The sequence below is a fragment of the Microcebus murinus genome, chromosome 15, assembly GCF_040939455.1.
Source record: "Microcebus murinus isolate Inina chromosome 15, M.murinus_Inina_mat1.0, whole genome shotgun sequence".
NCBI lineage: Eukaryota > Metazoa > Chordata > Mammalia > Primates > Cheirogaleidae > Microcebus > Microcebus murinus.
In genome coordinates this window covers 46,793,367-46,821,141 of record NC_134118.1, presented here as the reverse complement: position 1 = coordinate 46,821,141, position 27,775 = coordinate 46,793,367, and the positions used below count along the sequence as shown (strand labels likewise).

Here is a 27,775-nt window from a genome sequence, read left to right as displayed (position 1 = left end):
TTTTTCACAGAGACATGATTCAAATTGTTGTGTCTGGAACAGTATGTATTTCATACTAAGAAATATGCTACCTTAAGAGTTATTTTTAGATAAACACACAATCTATCTCTTCCGGGTGAATGTTTATATATGTCTCCATCTGATGTGCTTTTGTTTCTAAAGTCTGTGTCACCTATAAAAATTCTCCTATTCAAGCAGTTTACAAGTTAGAATTTTCCATCCTGTTTAAAAATCTTCCAGACTAAAACTTACACTATGCTTTGGATCCATTTTTTAAAAAAATAGAAATACAAAACCTAATTAGTTTTCAAGAATAATTTGGGGAGATGGTAATCTAGTAAATGAATTCCAGTAAAACCTTTGCATAGGTGGTAGATGGAATTGAAAATTGATCAGGATTTAATAGGCATATTTACTCCCATGACTTTGAAAAATAGTATCAATACAATAGGGTGGTGTGTGTGTGTGTGAGTGTGTGTGTATGTTAATAAACGGGGTTTTTTTTAGGAGTGTTAAGTGAAAAGAAATAAAATAACAATTACTGTAAAAATTCTTTACTTCATCCTTTTAAATTTCTATTTTGCAAATGTTTCTTAATCTATTATACTTAATGTGGTTAATACAGTTTGTGATTCTAATTTTAGGTGAACCAATGAGCATGCATTGGAAGGGCTTGCCCAGACATTTTTTCTAACAAGGGTATGTGATCTAAAGAATTGGAAACCCTTTTAACACTTTTTTCGGTATTCTATAAAATAGCCTTTGCAGAGGGCTTCGTGGCTGGGTCTCTTTTTGCTGTGTGGGAAGAGGCAAGCCAGGAGCCTCAGCGTGCGGATATGTACTAAGCATCATCCCTTTGCTCCATTCCTCCCCGGGGTATCCTGGTGGGAGGAGGAGCAACTAGTCTCATTAATTCTGTTCATAGCAGCCCTGATTAGGTTAAATTGTCTCCACATCTTTGCGGTCAATATCTTGTATTTGAATGTCACTTGCTTCCTACACAATTATCCTCTTCCCCAAAGTGTTTGCCATTTGAAAATCACTCATATCCTGAAGTGATTCCTCTTGAATCCTTAACAATTGGCTCCAAGGGCTTTATAAGAGGAAAATACTCCTGACATGATGGTTGAGTCACGCTTCGTGAAAATGAGCAATTTATGCCCAGTGTGATGCTATGGCAAAACTGCATTGAGACTTTGCCGGGAACATGTGTCCTCTGAGAGTTTTGTTACATGATAGTAAAAAGAAAGTCACTCTGCTTTCAACGTCTCTGCTAAGCTTACCAAAACAGAGCTGCATTTCTGAATTTAAAAAAGACAATGAACTTAAAATACTGAATTCCTCATCTTTTTCTCTTATGTCCTGATGGCAAGATCCAGTCCTGCCAGCAGGAGCTAAGCAAGCCTACCGCAAACTACGTTACAACTCTCTCTCAGCCTCAGTTTTCCCACCTATAAAGAGGGAATAATAATAATACCTGCCCTCTTGTAAGCCTTAAGATACTTATTTAGTGTTAGATTGACTTATATTAATTAAATCCTCTTGGAAACATAAATAGGACTTCATTCTTCTGCAATTGACAAAGCAATTTCTAATACAAGCTTCTCTGCTTTCTATTGTATTTCATCTTGTCTCCCAACATCCCCCAATTTGCTGCAGCCGGAATCTTTTATGGCCTTGCGAATTGACTTCAAATGAGATACTCTTGATTTCAGATATGCAGAAACAAAACAAAACAAAACACCAACAAATTCTCCAAACTATGTACCTCAATCTGCAGTTTCTGATCGGTGCAGAAAGGCTTGCTTAGATTATGTCTTCTTACCTTCTCAAAGACTGTTTCTGTCGCAGGTGACCCATTAAGGCTGCGTGAGCAGAAAGGTGGTGTCTCCTAGAAGTAGCTTTTTACCCCTTAGTCTTCCCCTCTGAGCCTCCACCCAGTTTTTGGAATTTGGGCAATGGCAGCTGGCTTAGGCGGGAAGAAGGTCCTGGCTTAAGTCAGTTTCTATTTCAAATGTCATGCACCGAAAGCTAACATATTCTGTTTCCGGCCCTCAGCAAGATCTCTTTATCTACGAAGCAGCTTCTGTATTATGTCTGGGACCAAGGAGCTTTCAGGCAACCTTTAAAAAATTTTGAGATCTAAAAAAAAAAAAAAAGGACTGACCCCAAAATATGAAAATAAAATGAATAAAACAAAATTCAGAAGCATTAAATTATCTGTAAACTAAAAATTATTGCGACATTAGTAGTTGATAAAATGTTAGTATTCCTAAAAATAGTAATTATATTTGAAAACAATTTATGGATTAGGATTTCCCTTCAAAAGGATTCCTAAGCATGTAGCATGCTTACTAAGAAACTACAACTGATTACAAATTAAATGGCTCACTTGTAGGTAGATCACTTCAGAGGCAAAATAATTTTTAAAAAATTTGTCAGAAAAACTTTACAGTACCGTGTATGCATTTTAATATAGTTGATATGATGTAGAGTGAGTTTTCTAAAAGAAGGAGTGCTTGGAAATTTGAATACAGACTGTGTGTTAGATGGTATTAGAGAATGATTATTAATTGTCTTCCTTGTGATAATGGTATTGAGGTTAAGTGGGAGACTCTTAGGAGACACATATGGAAGTATTTAGGGGTGAAGTGTCCTGATGTCAACAACCTACTTTCAAAATGTTCTGCAAAATAACAACTATATGGTGGGAAGGAGAAGGAATTAGTCACATTAATTCTGCTTATAGCCTTGAATATGTATAATAGTCTCTACATCTTCATGGGCAGCATGTTGTGTTTGAATGTTACTTGTTTCCTACACACTCATCTGCTTCCCCCCAATATTTGCCATTTGAAAATCACTTTGCAGTGATTTTGGCAATGTCAAATTTCAATGCCATTTGAAATGGCAACATCAGCTACTTGCTTTCAAAAATTTCTGTAAAATAACAACACTACACGCCCACACAAAGAGACAATAAATGTAGTAAAACATTAACAAGTGCTTTGAAGACCATAATAAAGCAGGTTAGGCATATACAGAACGCTGGAAGCTGGAAGGGGCATTATTTGGGTAACACAGTCAGGAAAAGCCTCTTAGAGGGGTAATATCTGAACCAGACCTGAAGGAAGTGAAAGAATAAGAGAAGATTTGAACAAAGAATATTCCAGGCACAGGGGAGAGAGCATGTGCAATGGTCCTGAAGTGGGACTTAACAACACTTGATATTATCCAATTAAAATTATTTTTTGTTAATCTGGTGAAAGTAAATGGATTCTTTAGTTTGTATTTTCCTGTTTACTAATAAGCAATTTTTCATATATTATTTGTTTTGTGTACTTTGTGTTCTTAAAATTCTTATCATATCTTTTGCCAATTTTTCTCTTGGGCTCTTTGTCTTTTCTTATTGATTCGTAAAATTTCTTAATATGTTCTGGATATGATTCCTTTGCTGATTAGCTGCAAGGCAAATATCTTCTCCCTGTTTATAGATTGTCTCTTTTTAATGGTGTCTTTCAAAGAACAGTTATTCTTATTTTTAGCTTTTTTTTGGGGGGGGGGTTTGAGACAGAGTCTCGCTTTGTTGCCCAGGCTAGAGTGAGTGCTGTGGCATCAGCCTAGCTCACAGCAACCTCAAACTCCTGGGCTCAAGCAATCCTGCTGCCTCACCCTCCCAAGTAGCTGGGACTACAGGCATGCGCCACCATGCCTGGCTAATTGTTGCTATATATATTAGTTGGCCAATTAATTTCTTTCTATTTATAGTAGAGATGGGGTCTCGCTCTTGCTCAGGCTGGTCTTAAACTCCTGACCTTGAGCAATCCTCCCGCCTTGGCCTCCCAGAGTGCTAGGATTACAGGCGTGAACCACCGTGCCCATATTCTTATTTTTAAAACAGTTGAAGTTACCGATCGTTTTATTTATGGTGTATGTTTTTGTGTTTTAAGAACATTTTTCTTACTCTGGCCAGGTGTGGTGGCTCATGTCTATAATCCCAGCACTTCGGAAGGCTGAGGCGAGAGGATCACCGGAACCCAGGAGTTTGAGACCAGCCTGAGCAACATAGCAGGACCTCATCTCTAAAAAAAATATATATATAAAAGTAGCTGGGCCTGGCGGCACAATCCTCTAGTCCCAGCTACTTGGGAGGCTGAGGCTGGAGAACTGCTTGCGTCCAGGAGTTTGGGGTTGCAGTGAGCTATGATGACACCACTGCACTTTAGCCTGGGCAACAGAAGGCGACACTGTCTCAAAAAATAAAATAAAATAAAATAAAATAAAATAAAATAAAATAAAAATATTGAGAGGAAGACATCTATGTCCTGTTCTTGATCTAAAATAGAATGCTTTAGATATTTCGTCATTAAACACTATGTCTGCTGAAAGTTTTTCATAAATACTGTTTTCTTTCCTTTTTAAAATTTCCCCCAGCCTCACCCTGCTTGTTTTGAAGTTATAACTTTACTCTGCTCCATACTGGGCCAGGTGTTTTATATATTATCTCCTTGAGTCTTTACAATAAACCTCATGGGCAGGTGTTATGGTTTCTCTTAGAGAAGTAGCTTTTCCATACTATCGCTAGAAGGAATAGGGCAATGATTAAAGCCAGGCTTATCTAACTTTGCAGCCTCTACTTTTCCCAGGAATCTTTGCTCCCTTATCCTTGAGTTAAAATTTATCCAACCCTAAAGGAGATGGATCAGAGCAGTTGGTGACAGAATAGAGGAGACAGGTAAACGGGGAGTGAAAAGAAATGGAAATTAAATAGACAGCACGAGCCACCTCACTCCTGGCATGCGATGTTGAATTTGCAGGAAGCAGGTATTTCACCTTGACAGGGCTACCTTCTCCTCCAAATGTCTTCTTCCAAGACCTCCTGAGCTGTCCATAGCTGTGAGAATCCAAATAGCTCTTGGCTGATGGTTACGACACAGCATTTTCCACTATGTTCACGGTCTGCTCTCATGCAATCACAATGACTCCCTGCTTTTTTTTTTTTTTTTTTTTTGGCCAACTAGTTGCCTGCCACCCCCATTGCTTCTTCCTGGAAGTCATCCAACTGTCGTGCATGTCCTGTGTTAACACTTGCTATGCCCATTACACACGCTTGTGTAGCTTCACATTTCCTTGGATGAAGAGTAATCAATAGAAGATGGAGATTCATAGGGAAGACTTGTTCAACAAATATTAAACGAGTATCCCCTGTGTTTCAGGCACCGTGCAAGGGACTAAGGATTTAGCAATAAAAAAGACAGACAAAGGCTGTACCCTCAGTGGCAGAAGATAGACAACTAGCAAGTAGACAAATACACAGAATAACTGTGGATTTGGATAAGCAATAACAGACAACCTGGTGGTAAGACAGAGGGCAAAGCGGAGGGGGCCTCCCAAGCCGTGATGGTCAGGGAAGGCATCTCCGGCGAGGACCGTGTGAGTGGAGAGCGAGAAGCCGTGGGAAGAGCCATGCGGCAGAGACCAGTGGGCAGAGCAATCAGCAGGTGCACAGGCCTGGAGCCAGGAAAACACTTGGCAAGGTGGAGGAGCAGAAGGTCTGGCTGGAGTACAGTGAGTGGGGAAGCGAGGACTGAGTGCCACTGCAGAGGTGGAAGGAGCCAGTCCATTGCAAACAGTTTGGATTTCATTCCAACTGCAATGGAAAGCCATTGGAGGGGCTCAGCAGGGCAGTGGCCTGACCTGCTTTACTGTTTCATGAGATCCCTTTGGTTGCTGTATAAAAGGTGGATTGCAGGGTAAGAGATGAAGGCAGCATGCCAATGGAGTATACTGCTTGCACATAGCTTTTCTGGAGGTTCACTCAGTGACTGCCCACTCCCCTGCCTGTCTCTCATTGGCCAGAGCTGGGTGCGGTGGCCAGCCCTAGCTGCAGGAGGTCCTTGGAATGCAAATAGTTAAGGCACAGGGGAAGGTGACTTGTGAATGTCTTTGGGGTAGCCAATCCACAGTGTCTTGCCACCAGGGTCATCAGCATTGTATCTAAAACTAGCCTGTGAAATTGGTGGGGCAATTTTTACTCAATTCATGTAGAAAAGAGGAAACATCTTAAAGAGCACAAAGTTCATAGGTGATAGAGCAAGGGCTTGCATCCAGATCTTTTCACTTCATATTGAATGTGCTCTCTCGCTTCCTTTCATTACTCTGGGTCCTGCAAAGGCTGATCCTGGACACATGTGTCCTGGCATGTCTACTGGTGAACCATCCTTCCAAATTCATGCTCAACTTCCAGCACGCCTGAGCAACTTCCGTGGCTGAACAGGCACTGGGAGGGATGCTAGGTTATTGGACCAGGTTTTGTTTTTTTTTGTTTTTGTTTTGAGACAGAGTCTCACTCTGTTGCCTGCGCTAGAGTGCCATGGCATCAGCCTAGCTCACAGCAACCTCAAACTCCTGGGCTCAAGCCATCCTCCTGCCTCAGCCTCCTGAGTAGCTGGGACTACAGCCACGCACCACCATGCCCAGCTAACTTTTTTCTCTATATATTTTTAGTTGGCCAATTAATTTCTTTCTATTTTTAGTAGAGACGGGGGTCTCACTTTTGCTTCATGCTTGTTTCAAAATCCTGACCTTGAGTGATTTGCCCACCTCTGCCTCCCAGAGTGCTAGGATTTACAGGTGTGAGCCACCGTGCCCAGCCCTGATTTTGGAACGGACAGAAGCCTTCTAAAAACGGGAAGAAAAAAATAAACCAATAAATAGTGTGTTCTGTTACACGAACAGAAATATTGTTCCCCAAAACACAATGATAAAGTAAAGAACATGTACCCCAGGGGATAGGAATGATATTCCACTGGAGTGTGTGAAAAGTATCAGACTTCTGTGTTTGTGTGGCTAAAAATGAGTAATATTTAATACAAGAATCGACACTGACTGTCAGACACAGGCCTTACACCTGTGGAATGCAAGCGTCCTGATTCTATAGTGGGGAGTGGTTAACAGCAATATCCTCACTGTTTACTCACTCTTGGTGGATTATGACAAAATGGGATTACGAAGAGCCTGGTTAGGGGATTTACTATAATATTATCTTAAATGGCAAACTCTTTATCATTCTTTTTAATGAGACAGGGAATGCCAATGAAATTCTACTTAGAAAAACAATGCTTAATAATGTGACAGTCTGTGACATGGCACTGTAGCCAGAATCTGGCATTACAGGTTATAAGCAGTAAGTAGTCAACACAAATTTTTCCAGATTAATGCATAATCTCTTTCATTCATTCCTTTGTGCTTTTTTTCTTTTAAGCAGTTTGAATGGAACTCTTTTCAAGTAATTACATACCATAATGTCTTCTGCTATGAAAATTCAAGGGGATAATTAATGACAAGTACCCAGCACTATATTTGCTGCACAGGAAGCACTGAATAAGTTATAGCTATTGTTTCTCCAGAAATTCGATGAATGCAATCACAAGCTGGATGGGCGTGCTTATTCACCTGGCTGGCTTCTTCCTAGAGGTTACATCAGGAGACATTCATTGCCTTAGAAAACTTTCCTTGGCTTAGTCCTTTCCTTGGTCTGTAAAGGCTCAGAGCCTGGATATTTTGTCAGCACACTATGAATAGCTTCACTTTTTAGGATAGACTCATTAACTAAATTCATAAGACCAACGTACGAAACCAGAATCCAGCCAGCCATGGTGGTGCGTGCCGGTAGTCCCAGCTACTCTGGCTGCTTGAGAGGCTTGAGCCCAGGAGTTCGAGGCTGCAGTGAGCTATGATCACACCACTGCACTCCAGCCTGGGCGACAAAGCAAGACCCTATCTCTAAAACCAAAAGCAAGGCCTGGCGCAGTGGCTCACACTTATAATCCTAATACTCTGGAAGGCTGAGGTGGGAGGATCACTCAAGGTCAGGAGTTTGAGACCAGCCTGAGCAAGAGCGAGACCCCATCTCTACTAAAAATAGAAAGAAATTAATTGGACAACTAAAAAACATATAGAAATAATTAGCTGGGCATGGTGGTGTATGCCTGTAGTCCCAGCTACTTGGGAGGCTGAGGCAGGAGGATCACTTGAGCCTAGGAGGTGGAGATTGCTGTGAGCTAGGCTGATGCCATGGTACTCTAGCCCAGGCAACACAGTGAAACTCTGTCTCAAAAAACAAAAACAAAATCAGAAGCCCAATATAGATACAAATAATGAAGAGTATGACAATCACATGGATTGAGGAATGTTTTCTCCCTGAAAGCAGACTGACAGTCAGAGAATTGCTTGGTGAGTAGAAAATCAGAACAAGGGGGAGTTTTCACTTATACAAATGTAATGTTTAATGATATCTGACATATCCATTTACAATACGGATTAGTTGCCAATGGGGCCAGGAAACTCAAGGAAAGCGATTGCTTGGACAGAATTAGGATAGGTAATGTTAGCCCCGTGACACTGTTTTTTGATATGTTTATAGCTAATAACCTTCTGTGTTTAAAAAAAAATTTTAGGTAATATTTTATGTGGATTCAAATGGAGGGGACTTCTGGGGCCCCAAAACCTCGTTTGAGAGCACTAAATAAAGCCACGTTGTTTGGTCCCACACACACACACACACACACACACACACACACACACACACGAAAAATTTACGTGGAGATTTAAAAACACATAAGATAACGAACTCCCGTACCAAGCTCACCCCTTTACACATAGCCAGGCTGGTTCTACCTACACCCTCAACCACTTCCCCCACCTCCCCAGTTATTTTGAAGAAAATTCCAAACATCTTGATTGTTTTTTAAAATATTTTATCTAATCAAGAAGTCCTGCTGTTTTCAGAGTCATTTTTTCCCTTCTGGTAACTATTTGTTTTTCTCTGGTGACTTTAGATGACTCTGCTCTGACCTTTTTTTTTTTTTGTGAGACAGAGTCTCACTTTGTTGCCCAGGCTGGGGTGAGTGCTGTGGCATCAGCCTAGCTCACAGCAACCTCAGACTCCTGGGCTCAAGCAATCCTCCTGCCTTAGCCTCCCAAGAAGTTGGGACTACAGGCATGTGCCATCATGCCTGGGTGATTTTTTCTATATATATTAGTTGGCCAATTAATTTCTTTCTATTTATAGTAGAGACGGGGTCTCACTCTTGCTCAGGCTGGTCACGAACTCCTGACCTTGAGCAATCTTCCTGCCTTGGCCTCCCAGAATGCTAGTATTACAGGCGTGAGCCACTGCTCCAGGCCACACTTTGACCTTAAGAGGGCTCCCAAAGAGGGATTTTTGAGTTCTTAGGGGAGGCCTATGTTCTGACAACAATTGCTATTGTCACTAGGCAGAGTACATTTTTATCTTTTCTTAGTTTCTCAGGAACATCATTATGAGCAATAATTGTTGGACAGCACTGCAAAGCAAGAATGCCAGGTTTTTGTGTTCTGTGGGGCATGGGGCAAGAAGCAGCTTGGTCCAGATTCAAGACATCTGGGAGTGGGGTCCAAGAATCTGCATATTTAACAATTTTCCAGGTGATTCATGTGCCTGTAGTCCCATATTTAACAAATTTCCAGGTGATTCTTCTGCCTGCTGAAATTGGAGAAGGAACTGGCCCCCGAGAACATTTTCAGAGATTATTAAGGTACATAGGTCTCTAGCCACAGTGTTGAAAAACTGGAAGGGGGACTTTTTCAAATGCTTCTGCCTCCTCTCTCTCTTGCTGGCTCTCACTTCCCACTGGGTCAGAGGCTCTGAGCCGGAATTTGATGTTCCACAAAGACTAAGTCATGGTTGTTCTTCTACAGAGTAAAAGTGCATGAACTCTGAAATAGCTACTGCTCCGAAGTCACTTTCAGGTCTCTCTGGCTGAGTTCCATAAAGCTGTGGGAGCTGAAGTTTACCTAGGTAAGTGGTGTTCCTCTACACACGTGTACACGTGTGCACACACACGCAGAGGACAGTGCTATAGCAGTTCTAATACATAACGAAATTTCAAGAAATGTTTCTATCTCCATTCTATGGGATACGTTAGTATCCTTTTAGAGATCAATTTCGGTCTGCATGGTATGGATCAACTCCCCCATATATGTCTCACTCCCATGGTAAGCTTGAAGGTGACTCTGTTTTTTAATTTCAAGTTCTGTTTTAAGATATTTAAGACTTCCTTGTTTTGCAAAAACTTTATCTCTTTGCCCCAGATAGGAGCTAGATTCTGGAGTCTAGAAGAAACAGGCTAGGTGAGGTGGCTCACACCTGTAATCCTAGCACTTTGGAAGGCTGAGGCAGGAGGATTGCTTGAGGTCAAGAGTTCGAAACTCAGGAAGCTGCCGGTAGGTGAAGGTATCCACACACTTGATTTAATTTTGCATAGTTTGTGCATATTATTAACCATAATGTAATTTCCCCTGGGGAACCTTGTCTCTTTCACCACACCATGGTTGACTCATTAAAAAAAATATATGATAGGTCAGAGAACATAATTAGATTAATTTAGGGCTAATGAACTCATAACCCATGTTGTGCAGACAACTGTGCTCTAGCCAGAGAAAGAGTTTAAAGAGCTATATGACAAAAAAATTATTCTGTTTGTTTTAAAAGATAAATCAGCTTTGTTTGACTTAGTTTACTACAGCTGCCAAAGTGCTATCAGTCCTTTTGAAATTTGGGCTTATTTAAAAAATAGGCCAGACATAGTGGCTCACGCCTATAATCCTAGCACTTTGGGAGGCCGAGGAAGGAGGATTACTTGAGGCCATGAGTTCAAGACCAACCTCAAACTAGGGCAACATAGTGAGACCTGATCTCTATAAAATATAGAAAATTTAGCTGGGAATAGTGGCATATGCCTGTAGTCCCAACTACTTAGGAGACTGAGGCAGGAGGATTGCTTGAGCTCAGGAGTTCAAGACCAGCTTGAGCAAGAGCGAAATCCCATTGCTACAAAAAATAGAAAAATTAGCTGGACATGGTGGCATGCGCCTGTAGTCCCACCTACTTGGGAAGCTGAGGGAGGAGGATCCCTTGAGCTCGTGAGTTTGAGGTTGCAGTGAGCTATGATGATGCCACTGCACTGTAGCCTGGGCAAGAGAGCAAGACCTTGTCTCAAAAAATAAAATAAAAATAAAAAATAAAAAAAGCCTCAGAAATGGTGTCTTTATTTAGCTATTCGAAGTTCAACCTGATGACAAGAAGGAACATCAGCTGAGTTTTCATGTTTGTTTTTAAAATGTATTAAGTTATCCTTTCCCTAAAATTCTTTGTTTTGTATCTTCATGTCATAAACAGTAAGAGAATAAATCCTTACCACAAGAGGGAGCTGGACTATGAAGAAATTAATAGGTTGTTTTAGAAATAGAAATAAAAACTGGGAAAGTACAGGTGATTTAGGGTAAGACCATCCGTATTAGCAGTGGTGACGGTTATTTTCGCTAAGCGATTACTGCATTCTTAGTTTCTCAGACCTAAAATCATGGAGTTCATCTTGATTCCTTCCTTCCTATTGTATTAGGCATGTCTCCTTATTCTGATGCTTTGACATCTGGGGCCTTGCTGATTCCGGAGGGACTGTGCCTCCCAGGGCTGGCTGATTCCTAGAGACAGCAAAGGACTGGTGCCTTTCAGGTACAAGCCACCCTCCAGAGTCTGCACCTGCAACCTGGTCCTTTACAGGCCTCATATGCTCTGTGCCTCTGCCACCCCAGGGCACCTAAAGACAGCCTGCCCCCTGTAACTACTCAAGCTAGCCAACCCTATACCGCAAAAAAGGCTCTTGCCCACGTTTTTTTTTGTTTTTTCTTTTTTTGAGACAGAGTCTTACTCTGTTGCCCGGGCTAGAGTGCCATAGCATCAGCCTAGCTCACAGCAACCTCACACTCCTGAGCTCAAGTGATCCTCCTGCCTCAGCCTCCCCAAGTAGCTGGGACTACAGTCATGCGCCACCATGCCCGGCTAATTTTTTCTATTTTTAGTAGAGACGGGCTCTCCCTCTTGCTCAGGGTGGTCCTAAACTCCTGAGCTCAAGTGATCCTCTCGTCTTGGCCTCCTAAAGTGCTAGGATTACAGGCGTTAGCCACCACACCTGGCCTCCTGCCCACGTTTCCTCCTTACTCCTTCTGTCCCTGATTGACCCTGGTGCTTCCCCGCGTAGGCTCCTAACACGGTGTGCCCCCGCCTCTTGGGAACTGTGAGTCACAAACTCTCTCTACAAGGGCACTCATCTCCTGATCTGCAGCCCCGCCATACCTGAATAATAATAAAAGCCTCCCCTCTGAAATGCCTAACCCCATGTCTCTCTCAGCAAATTCTATGGTCTCTGCCTTACGATACACCGAATTCAACCACTTCTCATCACCACGCCTCTCTGTCCCACCCGCCACCATCTCTCACCTGGTGCCCCTGCCCACACCGGGCTCCCCCACCCCCACTCCCATCTATGCTCTGCACCACAGCCAGAGTGACCCTGCCGCAGGCGTGAGGAAGGTCTTGTCACTCTTCTGTTCAGATCCCTCCAATTAAAGGGCTAATAGCAATTAAAATTCCACAAGCATTTTGGGAACCTGCAGTAAACTAAGTGGAGCAAAGCTGGTTTGTTCTTAAAAACAAACAAAAGTATTTTTATGTCATTGTTGGCTTCCCATTGCCCTCTGGGTTCAAAAACAAACTCCATAAAATGGTTCTCAGGCCCCTGTAGAATTCAGTTCCCCGCTCTTCTCTGTCCCCATCAGCCTCCCTCGCCTCTGGCCTGGGCTCCTTACTGTCCCTCCTCAGCCTGAGGTCCTTCCCCAGGATTTGTTCTGTCCCCCAGGAAGTGAGGTCTTCCCTGACCTTCTAGAAAGAAATAGCACCCCTCTTCCCATGCTCCTTATCCCCTCAATCTGCCCCATGCCACTTACCCTGGCACATACAGTCATTCACTTGCCTGTTTGTTGTCAGTTTCTCCCACTAAAATGTAAGCTCCACAGGGGCGGGGACTTTGTTATTCACCGCTGATTTGTTAGTGGCCTAGAAGAGTGACTGCTCTGTGGTGAAGTTTAAGAAGTATGTGTTTTCAGTTCTACTTGATAAAGATATTTAGAAAAAGGGAAAAAAGGTAAAAATAAGACTAAAAAATAAAATAAAATAAAGAAGTATGTGTTGAATGGATGAACAAACTGAGAAGGTGATTTTTCTAAAAGCAGTACTCTAACTCAGTCATTCCGCATCCGGTACTTAGAGACAGCTTTGCGTGCATCCACTAAGGTACGCTTGCTGGTCCCCAAACACCTGGGGGCAGCTAGATGCTTCACTCATCAGACAACCGAGAACACACGGTATACAGCCTGGCCTGGCCTGGCCATGTTCAACCCCGCAGGGGGACCAGCGAAGGCAGGTCCTGAAGGGTCAGGCTTCCTGGGGCAGTGGCTCCTCACTGGGGGCTTCTTGGAAGGAGGCAGCTTTGGCTATGCCCAGAAAGCTGGCATCTCAGAGCAGACGGGGCAAAGTTAGTGAGCTCGCTCCATGGGTCAAGCACTCAACCTTTCTTTCCTCCCAGCTACCACTATTCATTTAATTTTAGATATAAGGAAACTGAGGCACAAAGAAGTTGTGTCACACAGTTAGAAAATATGAAGCTGGGATTTCCACCTAAGATGATTACCAAAATTCTCTTAACCATTACAATCCACTGACTCCCATGCATTCATTCATTCATCCTGCAAGTATTTCCTGCATGCTTGCTGTGTGCCAGATGGTAAGGATATATTAGTGAATGAAACAGACTAAAACCTCTATCCCTTTTAGATAGAGGAGAAAGGCAATTAACAATAAACAAACAGTTAACTGCGTCCCATGTTATGTTAGAAGGAAATGAGTGGCATGGTGAAAAATAAAGGAGGGTAAACTGGTTTGGGGACGCAGAGAGGAGAGTGTTGCAATTCAAGTAGGGTGGCCGATGAAGTCCTTGAGACTTGGAGGGAGTAATGGAGGGAGCTGTGTGGCTCTGGGAGAAAGACACCCTTGGGCCCTGAGAGGGGAGCGAGCCTCCCCCTTCTAAGGACAAGGGAGCGGGTGTGGCTGGAGCAGAAGGCAGAGGGAGGGAGAAGGACATGCAAACACTCATCCTCTAACCCCCAACCCCCAGCAGCCCTGTGCAGTAGGTTGTATCCAGGTTTGCTAGAGAGCAGTCCAAAGCCCAGCGTCACGGAGACAGTGGCACCGCTGAGCGAAACCAGGCTGACTCCAGATCCCAAGTCCTTTCCACCGCAGAGAGACAGGAAGAGCGAAACCTGATCGCCGAGGACACTCAGGTGTTGGAGGCGAGGGATGAGAGCAAGACAGGACGGGGGTAGGGCTGAAACCCAGGCCGAGCGGGTGGACGTTCTGGATCAGGATGGAAGCGGGTGAAAATCGAATTGTAGGAAGCTGGTCTGCGTGTTGCAAGCCCCAGCCAGGGAGAGCAGTTGATTGGCTGCTAAGCAGATGAGCAGGGAAAAGGAAGCCTAAGGATACTACAGGTGACCTTGACCTGTGGGGAGCAGGAGTGGCCAGCTAGACAGTGAGGAGAGCAGCCTGGAGCCACCACCCGGCTTCATTCCCTGCCTTCACCACTTCCTGGTTCTGTGACCGTGTTATCCAACTGCAAGTTACTTAACATCTCTATCCTCAGTCTTTCTTTCTGTAAAATGGAGTGGTAACAACACCTGTATCATACGGTTGTTGAGAAGATTAAATGAATAATCTAAAAATTGCCATGTAAATGCTAGATAAATGTATGCATTCCAGAACTGGGGAAATAAAAGAAACTAACCTCCCTTCTCTGAAGAAAATAAGAAAACAAAACCCATGAAGCAGAGGAGGCAGCCCCTGGGGGTGGTCAGCCTAGTGATCATTTCCCCTTTCTTTCTTGCTAGGAGAACCCCAACTTGGCTTAGGCTGTTTACTCTTCTCCACACAGCTATATGCTTCACTCAGATAATCATGATGTCCCTGTAACCCTTGCCAGTGATTGATTAGGCTTCCTAAGTAATGAGGCCATAGATGAGACTTGCCTTTTCACCCAGTGGATGCCGCCAGATCTGGCTGTGATGTCTGGAACTGGGGCAGCCATGCTGTGGCTGTGAGGTCAGCTGGCCCCTGAGGGCAAAACTGACAAGCTCAGACTTGCAGAGCAGAAAGATATAAAGGACTTGGTTGAGCTGCCAAATTAACCAACTCTAAGATCCCTCAACATTTCTTGTTATGTGAGATACTAAACCTTCTTAACTTAAGCCACATTGAGTTAGTTCGGTTTTTGTTTCTTAAAGCTGGAAGCATTCTGATACTTACAGAAATAAAATTTGGTAGCTATCAAGATAGATCCATTAATCCTCTTCTGTGTACACTATAAAAAGTGAAGCTCTAAATTCAAAACCGTGGTTTTCACAAAGAAGCAAAACTTTAGGAAAAACACATTGAGCATACCAATATGTTGTAGGAGAGTTAGCATTATTCCTTTTTTTTTTTTTTTTTTTTTGAGACAGAGTCTCGCTTTGTTGTCCAGGCTAGAGTGAGTGCCATGGCGTCAGCCTAGCTCACAGCAACCTCAAACTCCTGGGCTTGAGTGATCCTTCTGCCTCAGCCTCCCGAGTAGCTGGGACTACAGGCATGCGCCACCATGCCCGGCTAATTTTTTATATATATATCAGTTGGCCAATTAATTTCTTTCTATTTTATAGTAGAGACAGGGTCTCGCTCTTGCTCAGGCTGGTTTTGAACTCCTGACCTTGAGCAATCCACCCGCCTCGGCCTCCCAAGAGCTAGGATTACAGGCGTGAGCCACCACGCCCGGCCCCCTTTTTTTTTTTTTTTAATGCAAGGTAATAGTAATTTTCTGAAATACTTTGGGGCAGAACCTTCTTATTGAACAACCCCAAATCAGTCAGATGTTGAGTTGAAACTAAATGTCTACGGCAGCATAAAGTCCTTCTGAATGGCTGTTACCTGGTTCTAGAAATGATGGATGAAATAATTTCCCATTTTATATGAACTAGCAGGCTGAATGATTCAGAACATTTAAACCCCAAAGCAGGTATTAGTGAGAAATATACGTGGGATGGCGACTGACACTAACATAATCTACTCTTGATCTTCTCTTCACATTACCCTATTCTGCAACCCTTGGGCCCACACTGATCATCCTAACCCGTGAAAGTTGCCTGGTCCTTCAAGGTCAGCTTCCTAGACTTACCTCAGTTTGTATTAAAATTTGAATCCCACACCCTCTCCCCGACAAGGAAGAAGAATTTGTGATTTGACCCGTACGTGCTAGCGGCTGAAACCCTTCCTTAGGGATCCAGCATATGGATGTGTCTTTGTGCAAGTGGAGAAGCTGAGCCAACGCCAGTTTGGGCTCAATCATCTCACTTGCTTGTCTCCTTCCTTCCACGGAAGGATCGGGCAACTGAGGGAGGAGAAGTAAAGTGGGAGGTCTCACGGAGCTGCCTCACTTTGAGGCCTAACTGTGCCTCCTGCAGCCCAACCGAATTTACTAGAGTTAACTGCTTTGGGGTCCTGGGCAGAAGAAGGCCCAGCTAATAGTGAAGTACTATTATGACTCCCTTTGTCGTTGGCTTTTGTGCTTTGGAAATGTTGACTGTGATTCGGGCAAGAATAAGGGGTTCCTGGGTCCCTTGGCTCAAATTCATACTGACACCGCCAAAATGTACCACCACCATCTAACAAAGTTTCTATATTTCCATTAAACCATGAGTTGAAATGTCCTGTGTTTCAGGTATTTTCCCTGATCATCTTATTTATGCTCAATGAACATAATAACACATTTATGTGTTCAATCAGATACTTTCTGTTGATGTGGCTAATCATTCTGGATCCACGGGTGGACGGGAGTCATGCCCATCATATGGCGAGCTTCTAGGCTTTCCTCGCTCCTCCTCAGCTCTTACTAGAATGGCCTGGAAAGAGTAAATGGCTAATAATAATTTTAAACAGCTGACAATGTAAAGTTCACTTAGTAATTTAAATATGCAGGTAGACACATTATATGAAAAACATTACTGCTTTTCTGCCCTGGACGACCAAGGGAAGACAATGACAGATGATTGTATATTTTGTTTAATACTTGCATTGTTTCTATAGCACAATTATAGCAATCTTTAAATTTACTTTTCATTACAAATATTTGTCAAGTTTTGTTTCAGAAACATTTTTCCTACTCTCTTGCACATGCAACCAGACACACTACAAAAAACTCATTCATAACACGGTAAGGGCAAACATTATTCATGTAAACATCTTTCATTAATTTCCCATAATTTAAAAAAACTCATATAATTATAGATATTGAATAAGGCTCATAGATTTAGTTCAAATTCCACAAAAGACCAAAGATGCTCTTGACTGTGATGGGGTTAACTTTTGGTTAAAATAAATGCTGAATGCATACCCCTGGCTTCTTCTACCCCTTAAACATACCTTGCAACCTAATAAATGCATTTCAGGATAAAAAGAGAACACAGAAAACCTAGGAGGAACAACTTTTGAAGTAGGGAGTGCAGAATCATGGACATAACTTTCTCATATGGTAAGCAGGCATCACGTGATCCCTGTAGTGCCCCAATACATAAATCAAGATTAATTATAGTAACCCAAAATGTAACCAAGTAGATATGTTAAGATACATTGGCATGTGTGTTCATATTGTTACTATACACAGTGAAAATTTGTCATAATATTTATCATTTCATTATATCTAGGACCCATGTGAAAAAAAAAATAAGCACTCAAGTTGAGTATCAATATAAAGGAGTTTGTTTTTTTTTCCAGTAACGTAAGAGTCAGGAGAGTTGGGAGGTATGCACTAGGGGTGTGATTGGTTTTGATATTAAAACAACTTCTAACAACTGTGTGTAAAGTCACAGACAGAGGACGTCTCTCTCTCTGGTCGGAAGTTTGGTGCTTAGGTGCATAGTCTCCCAGAGCTGAGACAGGAAATGGACTGTGCTGAGAAATGGGCCCCTTGCCAGCGGCTCCCTTCTCCCCCCTCTCTTCGAGGTGGAAGTCAGAAGGCAACGATCAATCGCTGGCAAAACCGTGAAGTCCCACCCCGGGGCCTGAGCCCCAACTCCACTGAGGGCAGCCTCCCTGACATGTGTGTGACTAGGCAGTAAGGGTGGCGGTGGGTGGCGGCCAGGAGACCCAGTTCTGAGGTTCCCACGGCCAAGTCTGGCTTCTGATTCTGCTGCCCTGCAAAGAAATTGTGCTCCGGATAACGCACCGGTGTCTCTAATGCCTCTGATTCACTCTCAGGCCCCTACGAAGGCCTGGAGCGATGTCACTAAAAGGTGAACACACCTCCATTAGCACCTAACTTTACCACCAGGAAGCGGCTGAGGCACTGGGGAAGCCTACAAGCTCTCTCTGCGTCGGACGCAACCACGCCAAGGAAGTTGCTGTGAGTCAGAGTTATTTGTAGGCTTTTGATTTTTAAAAATCAAAATTGATCTGCATTACATCTCAATAGACTCAGATAATTCTCACCAAAATTTTTGTAAGGTGTTTAAATAGCACTGGAATAATTCAACTTCATTTTAAATATATTCATTCTACCATGAAAATATTTCATACAAACATCTATTTACATACAAACACATTAAAATTTGTGAAAAGGGTTTCCACCCCCTGTGGTTGTATGGCTTGAAATAGTCTCATTGCTTTGAATATGTATGCACACATTTGGCAAAAGAAAACTATTAAAATTTAGTATTTTTCAAAAAAAAAAAATATGATACCAAGGCTCCAAATTCCAGAAGGGAAAAGATCAAAGAAAAAAAAACCAAAAACAATCTATCAAGGTACCTCAAGTAGATGTAAATTTAGTATATTTTGTGAACCTTTGATCTGTGGCAAATAAACATTACAACTGTCAGTCTTGCAACATAATTTTGCTTGTTTTTCTAAAACAAAAGATGTCTGGATTCTAAATCACTACTCTTAAGACAGAAACTTGAGGCAACTGTTTTAAAACAAAGCCAAACAGAAAGCTATACTTTTACCTTCTTGGAAGATTTTAAATGCATTTTGCAGTGAGTGACTTAAATTTGTATATATTAAATGAAAGTTACTAAAGTGCCACATACTGTCTCACTGAGAAGACAACCCTTCAATTCACTGTTCACAATTAATGCAATTTTCATCGTTGCAATTAAATGCTAAAAATGGTTACATTTGGCCTCATTGGCCTTTCTGGGTTGTTGGTGATAAGAAAATAAGTTTTTCAAGTTGGAAGAACCCCCAGAGGGTAAATAGGTATAACTACAGCCCCAGACAGGTTCAAAGAGGTCTTGAAAAACTAATTTCCTTCTTGGTTTCTCAGTTAGACCAGGGATGAAGCAGGTTAAAAATAAGAATAGGTACTACAAGACTCAAGTCCTCCTCATCTGTTGCTTTTTAATCTCATCATGCTTTTGTGTCAGAAATTCAATCCTTGCAGTTTTTGTTAGTCCATTCAAATGTCCATTTAGGGACAAGCTCCTATAGGTTAGTTCCTATTCCTAACTCTAACACAAGGTAGTATTTCGTCATAGAAAAGATGCTAAGGAAAGATCTCGTCATGCAGGAGTTGGACTGAGACAGCTCTGAGTGAATGTCCTTGAGACTACAGTGCCGTCATGCGCACGCACAGGTGTGTTTTTGGGGAGAGCATAAAGTTCTATTATTTTATTCCTCACCACATGGAATCTTCCATATTCCTGTCTGGATGATGCTGATGAAATGACCGGATTCGGCGGCTTCCTGACACATTTCCTTCCTCAGCGGATGTAAAGTAGAAAAAATACATCCTGAGGCTTTTCCACTCACATTTTGGCTAAATCAGGGAACAAACCCTTACTTCCTCAACAGTCAATCCTTTAGGGAACCTTGACCCCCCCCTCGACTTCTTTCCCTACCTACAGACCTCGGTGACTTTCAAGCCCTGCTCCGATTCCAACCTGTGACTTACATTTGGGGATGTGTGTGAGTGAGAGGAGGGCTGGGGGGACAGCAGTGGGGGACAGAGCCAGAGACACAGGCAAGTGGAGAGAGGCACGCACAGGGGAAAGACATGGACGGAGGGTGTGAAAAGCCAGCTCTGAGAGCCGGAGGGAGACTCGAGAGAGCAGAGTGGGAGCTCGGAGGACTCAGAATGAGAGACGGGGGCTGTCGCTGGGGCTGTTCGTATAGGGGCTCCCCCAGGCTTTCTCTCAGGCCAAGAGAGGAGGGCGGAGAGTTAAGGAGAAACACAGGGCGAGGCAGGGCTTGGGTGTGTTGTCTCCTCTGATTTGTCTTCTGGGTTTTCAGTTTGGAGTGTTATCATTCAACATCTATCTGAAGAACTGAGTAGCTGGATAATCACTACTTACAACTCTTCAATTCCATTTATCCAAATTTTTAAAAAATTCCATTTGAATGGGGTAATGAGAGTAGCCCCTTTGGACAGAAATTCCCCAAGGCAGTCCTGAGCAGAGCGACATTGCCCTCAGGGATGAAATCTTTCAGAGCACAGCTGCCTGGGAGGTGTAACCTGCACCACCCTCTTTCTCCCTGCTCGGCTCCTTGACCTGGCTCTGCGACCAGCCTGCCTTGGGCTCATGAAAGCCCTTTTTCTCCTGGGGACAGTCACTCACTTTGGGACATACTTAAATTAAAGCACCTATCAGAATACAGGCCCAGAGACTTCCTCTATCTGTCACAGTTTACAGAACGGTCTCTTTCCACAGAATAGAAGCGATCCTATCCTGGTGCCTTTTAACCTACAAACACTATTCGGTTCCTTTTGTGGGAGATCTTTCTGGAAGCCCTGACAACTTCCTCTCATCAGCTTAAGCTTTCAAACAGGGATCCAATTGGATCTTCCTGAAGCCACCACCACCTAGCTGCAAAGCCTGCAGCCAGGCGCTCCGGGAAGGCTGGCCTTCCAAAGAAGGAAAGGCCACCTCTGTCATTCTCTTGAGGGCTGAATCCTGTGCCCAGGGGCCGCCTGAACTGAACACTGTGGGCAGCCCTGGATCAAGCACTTTCATTAAAGTCTTCATAAAGCAATGTGTAGCTGACAAGAAACGGCAGGCTTCCTTCGGCCTGCTTCCTTACCCTCCTTCCACTCCCAGCAAGCCTCTCCAACCGGCCAGCGCTCGCTATCTGCCGCAGCGTGGCGGGCTCTCGCTTTCCAGACCACACTGCCTCGGGTGACAGGAGCCCCTGCTGACAGGTGCAGGGCAGAGCACTCACTGCTGTCCAGTTCTTCCAGCCGCCTCATCAAGGCATCCACAGAAAACACGGTGACGGCATGCGGCGAGGGTGCTTATGAAAAACCAAAACTCTCAGAATTCATTCAGAGCAAGCCCAGTTATGTTACAAGATCTAATTAGCTAAACTAAAAAACAGGGGGTTTTCTCCTTATTTCTGCAGTTGTGATTACACATGGCTGGCAAAATGGCTGGAATGCTATTGGAGACTGCTGCTTTTAAACTATACAGGTGTTAACTCTTAGTTTACAATGCTTTGAAGCAGGTAAGTGCTTTGAAATTACAATGAAGAGTTTTAGCATTAAGGTTTGATTTATACCTACTGATCAGTATGTCTGCCTTAATAGTACTGATTTAAAAAAAATTTTTTTTTTGAATTCCATTAGAATTCAAGTTTGCTATTTGACTTTTGAGTTCAATGCACTGTGCCACAAGCCAGACTGTGCTGTGTTATGTACATGTAATGTGTACCCAAGGAGAAAAAATTACTAGCGCTATTGAAGATACTGCAAAATTGCCACAGTTACTGCTTAGAAATTCTAATTTTCCTCTCTTCTTTCTTAAAGTATATATTACAACTCTTCCATAACTTAATGCAAACAAAGTAAATTCATTTCTTCTCACATCTTGAAGCAAAGATATCTTTGTTTACATGCGAGAATAATATTCTATAATAATACTCCGGCCCTAAGAGCCAGTACTTTATATTAGGACATAATAATGAAATAATGATATAGAAAGAACCAGAGAGATCTACACACTGCTACTGATGCAAAATCCATTTGGAAGTTTTCTCTTGGAAAGGATATCTAAGAGAGAAGAGGACTAAGGGGTGAAATGACTCGAAAAGTGGGCTTCTATTCACTAGGAAAAAAACAAAGCCATTCTATTGCAAGATACAGATCAAAGGTTAAAAGGCAAATTATACTACAGTTAGAGAATAAAGATGTAGTAATTCTCTACCCTCAATATGGCACATATGCAAGTGTGATAACACAATCTGCATCGGCCATAGGAAAAAAAACATCATGGAAAAACCACTTTCTAAAAATGACTGAAAAACCCCATTTCCCTTTTTCAGTCTAATCATTTGGCATCTCTGAACGTGGTACAGATTTAGATTTGAACCACCAAAGAACATCACGCTGTCTTATGTCAAATGCTCGACAATACCTCTCAGTAGGACGCTGTTGCAAGGCTAGCTAATTTTAAATCTGGTATGAGTAATACAGTCAAACCTAGTTAGTATGCGAGAAAGTCGTTGCTAACTCAGGGTGAGAGGATGTGATGTCACAGCACGAGCAGTCCCTGGTTGTCGGATAAACGTAGTGCATAGATCCAAGTTTCTATTCCAGGTCTCTGAACCCCAAGAGCCAGGCTGTTCACTTCTGCTGGGCGGCCTGGAAAGCCTTCAGCTCCACCTGGTACCACTCGGGGGCTTCGGGCCCACTCTTCCCCGGGGGGCTGTGGTCATAGCCATAGGCAACGGTGAGCTCCTCGTCGGCCTCCACAGCTCGCAGGGTGCGGATGCATTTGATGGGTCCGAAACGGGGGTGGACAAACCTAAACATCAAGATGCACACAGTCATTCCCGGGCCAGACCAGAAGGTCAGGAGCAAAGGCTGGCGAGGGGCCAACGCAGGGATGGCCCCTGTGTGCTCCTCCCTGGCATCACGGAAGTGTGGTCCATAGATCCACCAGCTGCAGCTTCACCTGGGAGCCTGCTAGACCTGGGGCATCTCCACCCCGCCCCAACCTGCAGGATTGGAATCTGTATTTTAACAACACCCCCAGGTGATTCATTGGCATATTAAAGTTTGAAAAGCACTGCTCTTTTTTTTTTTTTTGAGCATATTTGGCACTTTGTATTTATAAACCAACAAGCATGATCAACAACAAAAATCTGATTCCTTAATGAGGAATCAGACCCAGTGCCACCTGTCAGCATTTCAGCTAATTTGGCCAGAAACATCACATTACCTGGCTGTACCTCAGGGAGAAGGCTCTACCACAGTGCTTTTGGAGTTGCAAAAAGAGCCCTATGGAGTTTGAAAGCAAAAACCTCTGTATTCCACCCTATGCATATAGAGGAAGTATTATTTTCTAGCATGAAACGAGATGCTTTCTTTCCGAGAAGAAAATCTAGAACTTTCTGTCAGCCAATTTCTTTAATATTTCCCTGTGGAGCATTCTGTGAAGGGAGCAGCATCTCATTCCTGTAACAGGTCTTCTCAGAACCAGAAGTGACGTTAATGCTATGACTACGTGTATTTGCCAAAAGCTCCCAGCCCTGACCACCTGCACGACTCCCTGCAGAACAGACAGAGAAATAAGTAATGAATAGCCTATACCCGGCAGCTACTGAAATGGAGATATGGGAGGCGTGGCCAGAAAGAAATCAGCTTTATCTTTATATGCACCCTGTCAAATCAATCTCATTCAGTGCGGTTATGTTTTGAACAAAGGGCAGGTGAGACACCAAAAGAGAAGGCTCCAGGCTCTAAGTTAGATTGGCACATGGGGCATAACAGTAAGTGCTTGGCTGCTCTCTCTAGCAGTGGTGGAGGAATGTGTGTGTCTGTGGTTTTAGGACATGTTGTATGTGCAATACAAGGAAAATCCCCACACCAAAGGGGCCTCTATATCCACCCTGCTCGGGTAGCCTGCTTCATGGAAAGGACACTTAACTCGGAGCCAGAAGACTTTGGTGTGAGTCCCGGTTCTGCACATTATTACTGTGTCCTCTTGGAAAGCCCGCCTCCCTATCTCTGTGTCTCACTTTCCCCAGCTGTAAAATCGTGATAATACTAGTCATACTTATCTTACAAGGTGTTTGTTTGTCGCGACAACATGGGGTCACATATAGAAAGCATCTCTTATAGTGCCTGACACAAAGGGAGGACTCAACTGATATTAGTTACTATGTGTGTGAGTGAACACATGTGTTTGAGCATGCATGCGTGTGTGCATGCATGTGTGAGCGTGTGTGTGCATGCATGCGTGTGTGTCTGCATGCATGTGTGTCTGCATGCATATGTGTGAGCATGCATGCATGTGTGTCTGCATGCATATGTGTGAGCATGTGTGAGCATGCATGCATGTGTGTCTGCATGCATATGTGTGAGCATGCATGCATGTGTGTCTGCATGCATGTGTGTGTGTAAGTGTGTGTGTGCGAGTGCATGCGAGTGCACAGGATTATCAGATGGTTTCTCCATCACAGAGGAGATTCCTGGACCACAGGGTCAGCAATTCTTTATTAAAATCACAATTCTTTATTTAAATTAATATATTTCATTAAAAGAATAAATACTCCTGAAATGGAGCTCTGGTTAACCTCTGGGAAAATTTTATTTATTCATTTATTTTTTGAGACAGAGTCTCACTTTGTTGCTCAGGCTAGAATGAGTGCCATGGCATCAGCCTAGCTCACAGCAACCTCAATCTCCTGGACTCAAGGGACCCTACTGCCTCAGCCTCCTGAGTAGCTGGGATTATAAGCATGTGCCACCATGCCCAGCTAATTTTTTGTATATATATTTTTTTAGTTGGTCAATTAATTTCTTTCTATTTTTATTAGAGACGGGGTCTTGCTCAGGCTGGTTTCGAACTCCTGACCTTGAGCAATCCACCCGCCTCGGCCTCCCAGAGCACTAGGATTACAGGCGTGAGCCACCACATCCGGCCTCTGGTAAAATTTTAAAAAGTCCTGTGTTGTGTTGTATTTCTGGCTTCTCTTATGATCCTCTTGTATTTTCATTTTCCTGCCCATTATCATTATTTTCAGAGAGTAGATAATGGACAGACTGAAAAGAAAGAATTCAATTTCAGGCGTTTTTTTTTTTTTTTTTTTTTTTTTCTTGGAGACAGGGTCTTGCTCTGTTGCCCAGGCTAGAGTGCAGTGGTGTCATCATAGCTCACTGCAACTTCGAAATCCTGGGCTCAAGCAATCCTCACCTCCTGAGAATCTAGGCTCAAGCGATTCTCCCGCCTCACCTTCCCAAAGTGCTGGGATTAAAGGCGTGAGCCACTGTGCCTGGCTAGGTGTTGATGCTTGAGAGTGACACTAAGGGACAATGGTTAAGAGCTCTTCACCACCATGTCTACGAGACCTGTGTTTGCCCATCTGTAATCTGGGATAGAGATGGAGTGGCCTCACTGAGTTACTGGGAGGATTGCAGGAGGTAATGCACGGAAAGCTTCTAGCACAGCATCGACCTAGAGCGAGTGCTCGTGAATGTTAGCTGCGTGATCAGCAGTCAAACCAAACCTCCGTGCCAACTGGTTTGGCTTCTTGTCCACATGTTACCTATATTTACAGCTAGGAAAGTAGTTTTCATCTATTTATCTGTTTGGTATTTTGTAGCAGACTGAGGTTAAAACAGCTTACAGAAGCGTTTTTTGTTTGTTTGTGTTAAAGTATGCATAACCATACCAATGATTTTAGAAACAAATGAGTGCCATGAATTGGTATCTGAATTTTCTATTTGGTTATTATTCAAGTAGTCTTCCCGTCACTTCAAATAACTAAGATTTAGTCACATTGGGCTTACAAGCAAACAAACAAAATGAAAGCTGCAAAGTACATGGACTTAACTTAGCCCAAATGCACCTTCTCTTATCTCCTGTGCTTTCTTCCTTTTGGTGAGAAAAATCATGCCCTTGCAATGAAAGGAAAGAGCTAGTTTGTAAGGAGTAATCTAGGTAGCAGCTACGCACGTCAGTTACCACTGCTTTAAAGGGTTGTTGTTAAGCTGTGTGCAGCTTGGAATGATGATTTGGTGTAATCACACTGGCCATGAAAGCCTTGGAGTTAATAGTGGTGTCAGTTGCATTTCACATGACACATGTCCTTTGCCATTTCCACCCTCCCTTTAAATAGAAGTTGTAGTTTCAGTGCTTGTTACTGGCTGCCAAGGAGAGCAAGTCACTGCCAGGAAAATTTTTAAGCCATTTCATGGATTCAGGAAGGGACATTCTTGAGGAACCTCCAAATCCTAGTGATTTCCCTGCAGATTAAATCCACCTGATCTGACCCTGCTTATGCTAACGAGCCAGACGACTGAGGGACTGCAGGCCACCACTGTGCACAGAAGGTTGCACTCAGCTCACTGACCCCCAGGAAGAACTGGCATTCTCAAGCCAAACTACGGAGAGCAATGATGATGGTACAAAGAATCCCAATTGTATCCTTGAGAGAATACTCAGAGATGTGTGGCTTTGGGGAGTGATCATTTGGGGGCACATGAAAACTAGTAAAATATCTGTAGGGCTACCTGTAGAAGAGATACTGGACAAGAAAGAAAGGGAGATAATTAGGGCCAAGGGCTGGATGTTACAGGGAAACCCATTTGGGCTCAGCCTAAAGAAATTTCTAATCATCAGACCCCAAAAGCTGATTTTGTAACGTCTGTTTCATTTGTCCAGGCCTTTGTAGATAATAGTAGACTCTCCATTAATGGAGGTTTCCAAGAAGAGGTTCGATGAGCAGATAAAGGGAAGGCTCAAACCCCAAGAAGGGGGAGGATTATTTGATTTTTTTTTTAAAAAATAACAGCTTTGTTAAGATATAATTCACATACCATAAAATTCACCCTTTCAAAGTAGACAATTTGATGTGTTTTTTTTAATATATTCACAAAGTTGTGCAATCATCACCACCATCTAATCTTAGAACATCTATTTTAGAACACTTTAATCACCCCAAAATTAAACCCCATACCCATTAGTAGACACTCCTCAACCCCCCTTCCCCAACCCTACATAACCACTAATCTACTTTCTGTCTCTACAGATTTCCTATTTTTTGGACATTTCATATAAATAAATGGAATCATGCCATACGTGGTCTTTTGAGACTGGACTCTTTCACTTAGCACAATGTTTTTAATTCTCATCCACGTTGTACCATATATTAGTACTTCATTCCTTTTTATTATCAAATAATAAGGACTTTTTGGTTTTATAGGTCTCCTCTGAGACCTCAGGTCTTGGGCTTAGGATTTTACCTTCCTCTTTCCTTCACATAATAAAAGGATTACCTAGTCTTCTCCATTATGCAGAGTATTTTCACTTTTTACTATTATTTCAAATAACACCATCCTTAATTTTCCAGAATGAGAAAATTAAAGGATCAAAAAAAAAAAAAAAAAAGCAGCAGTAAAACAGCAACCCTAGGCATACTGTTTCCATAACATTTCTACTCTTCGAGGCACTTTTCCATTTCTTAGCTTGTCAAGGCCAGGGTGTGGGACTGTTTAGATCTGAGTTTCAAGTTCATAACCCTGAAGCCAATGGCAGAGGACCCAGGGTTATTTAGATGGAGCAGCCTTTAACGGAGGCAGGATAACACCTTTTACATGACCCCCTCAATCCTTGAGGAATAGGCCCACCCCAGCAGCTCGCTGTGATACTCACATGTCATAGGTGCAGTTTGGAGTGAAGGAGTGATTAGCCTTGTGTCCCAAGGAGGCACAGTACTTGGATACGTGGTTATAGGGCTCAGGCACATCAATGACCGTTTCCTCATCGAGGGAGAGGGTGTTCCCATTAAGGGCCCAGTCCCTGCTGTCAACCTGCAAAA

At 43.0% G+C, this 27,775-nt stretch overlaps 1 protein-coding gene across 1 annotated transcript in view; it reads right to left on the bottom strand.

Moving 5' to 3' along the window:
* Positions 1-17,007: 17,007 nt before the first annotated feature.
* The window catches only part of SETD7 (SET domain containing 7, histone lysine methyltransferase), a 47,946-nt gene continuing 37,178 nt past the window's right edge, over positions 17,008-27,775 (bottom strand). Inside the window, exons 7-8 of the mRNA XM_012766285.2 lie at positions 27,610-27,767; positions 17,008-22,755 (exon numbers count right to left, since the gene is read on the bottom strand). Of these exons, the coding sequence (XP_012621739.1) occupies positions 22,575-22,755; positions 27,610-27,767 (339 nt within the window). The 3' untranslated portion in view covers positions 17,008-22,574. The remainder of the gene's footprint in view (positions 22,756-27,609; positions 27,768-27,775) is intronic.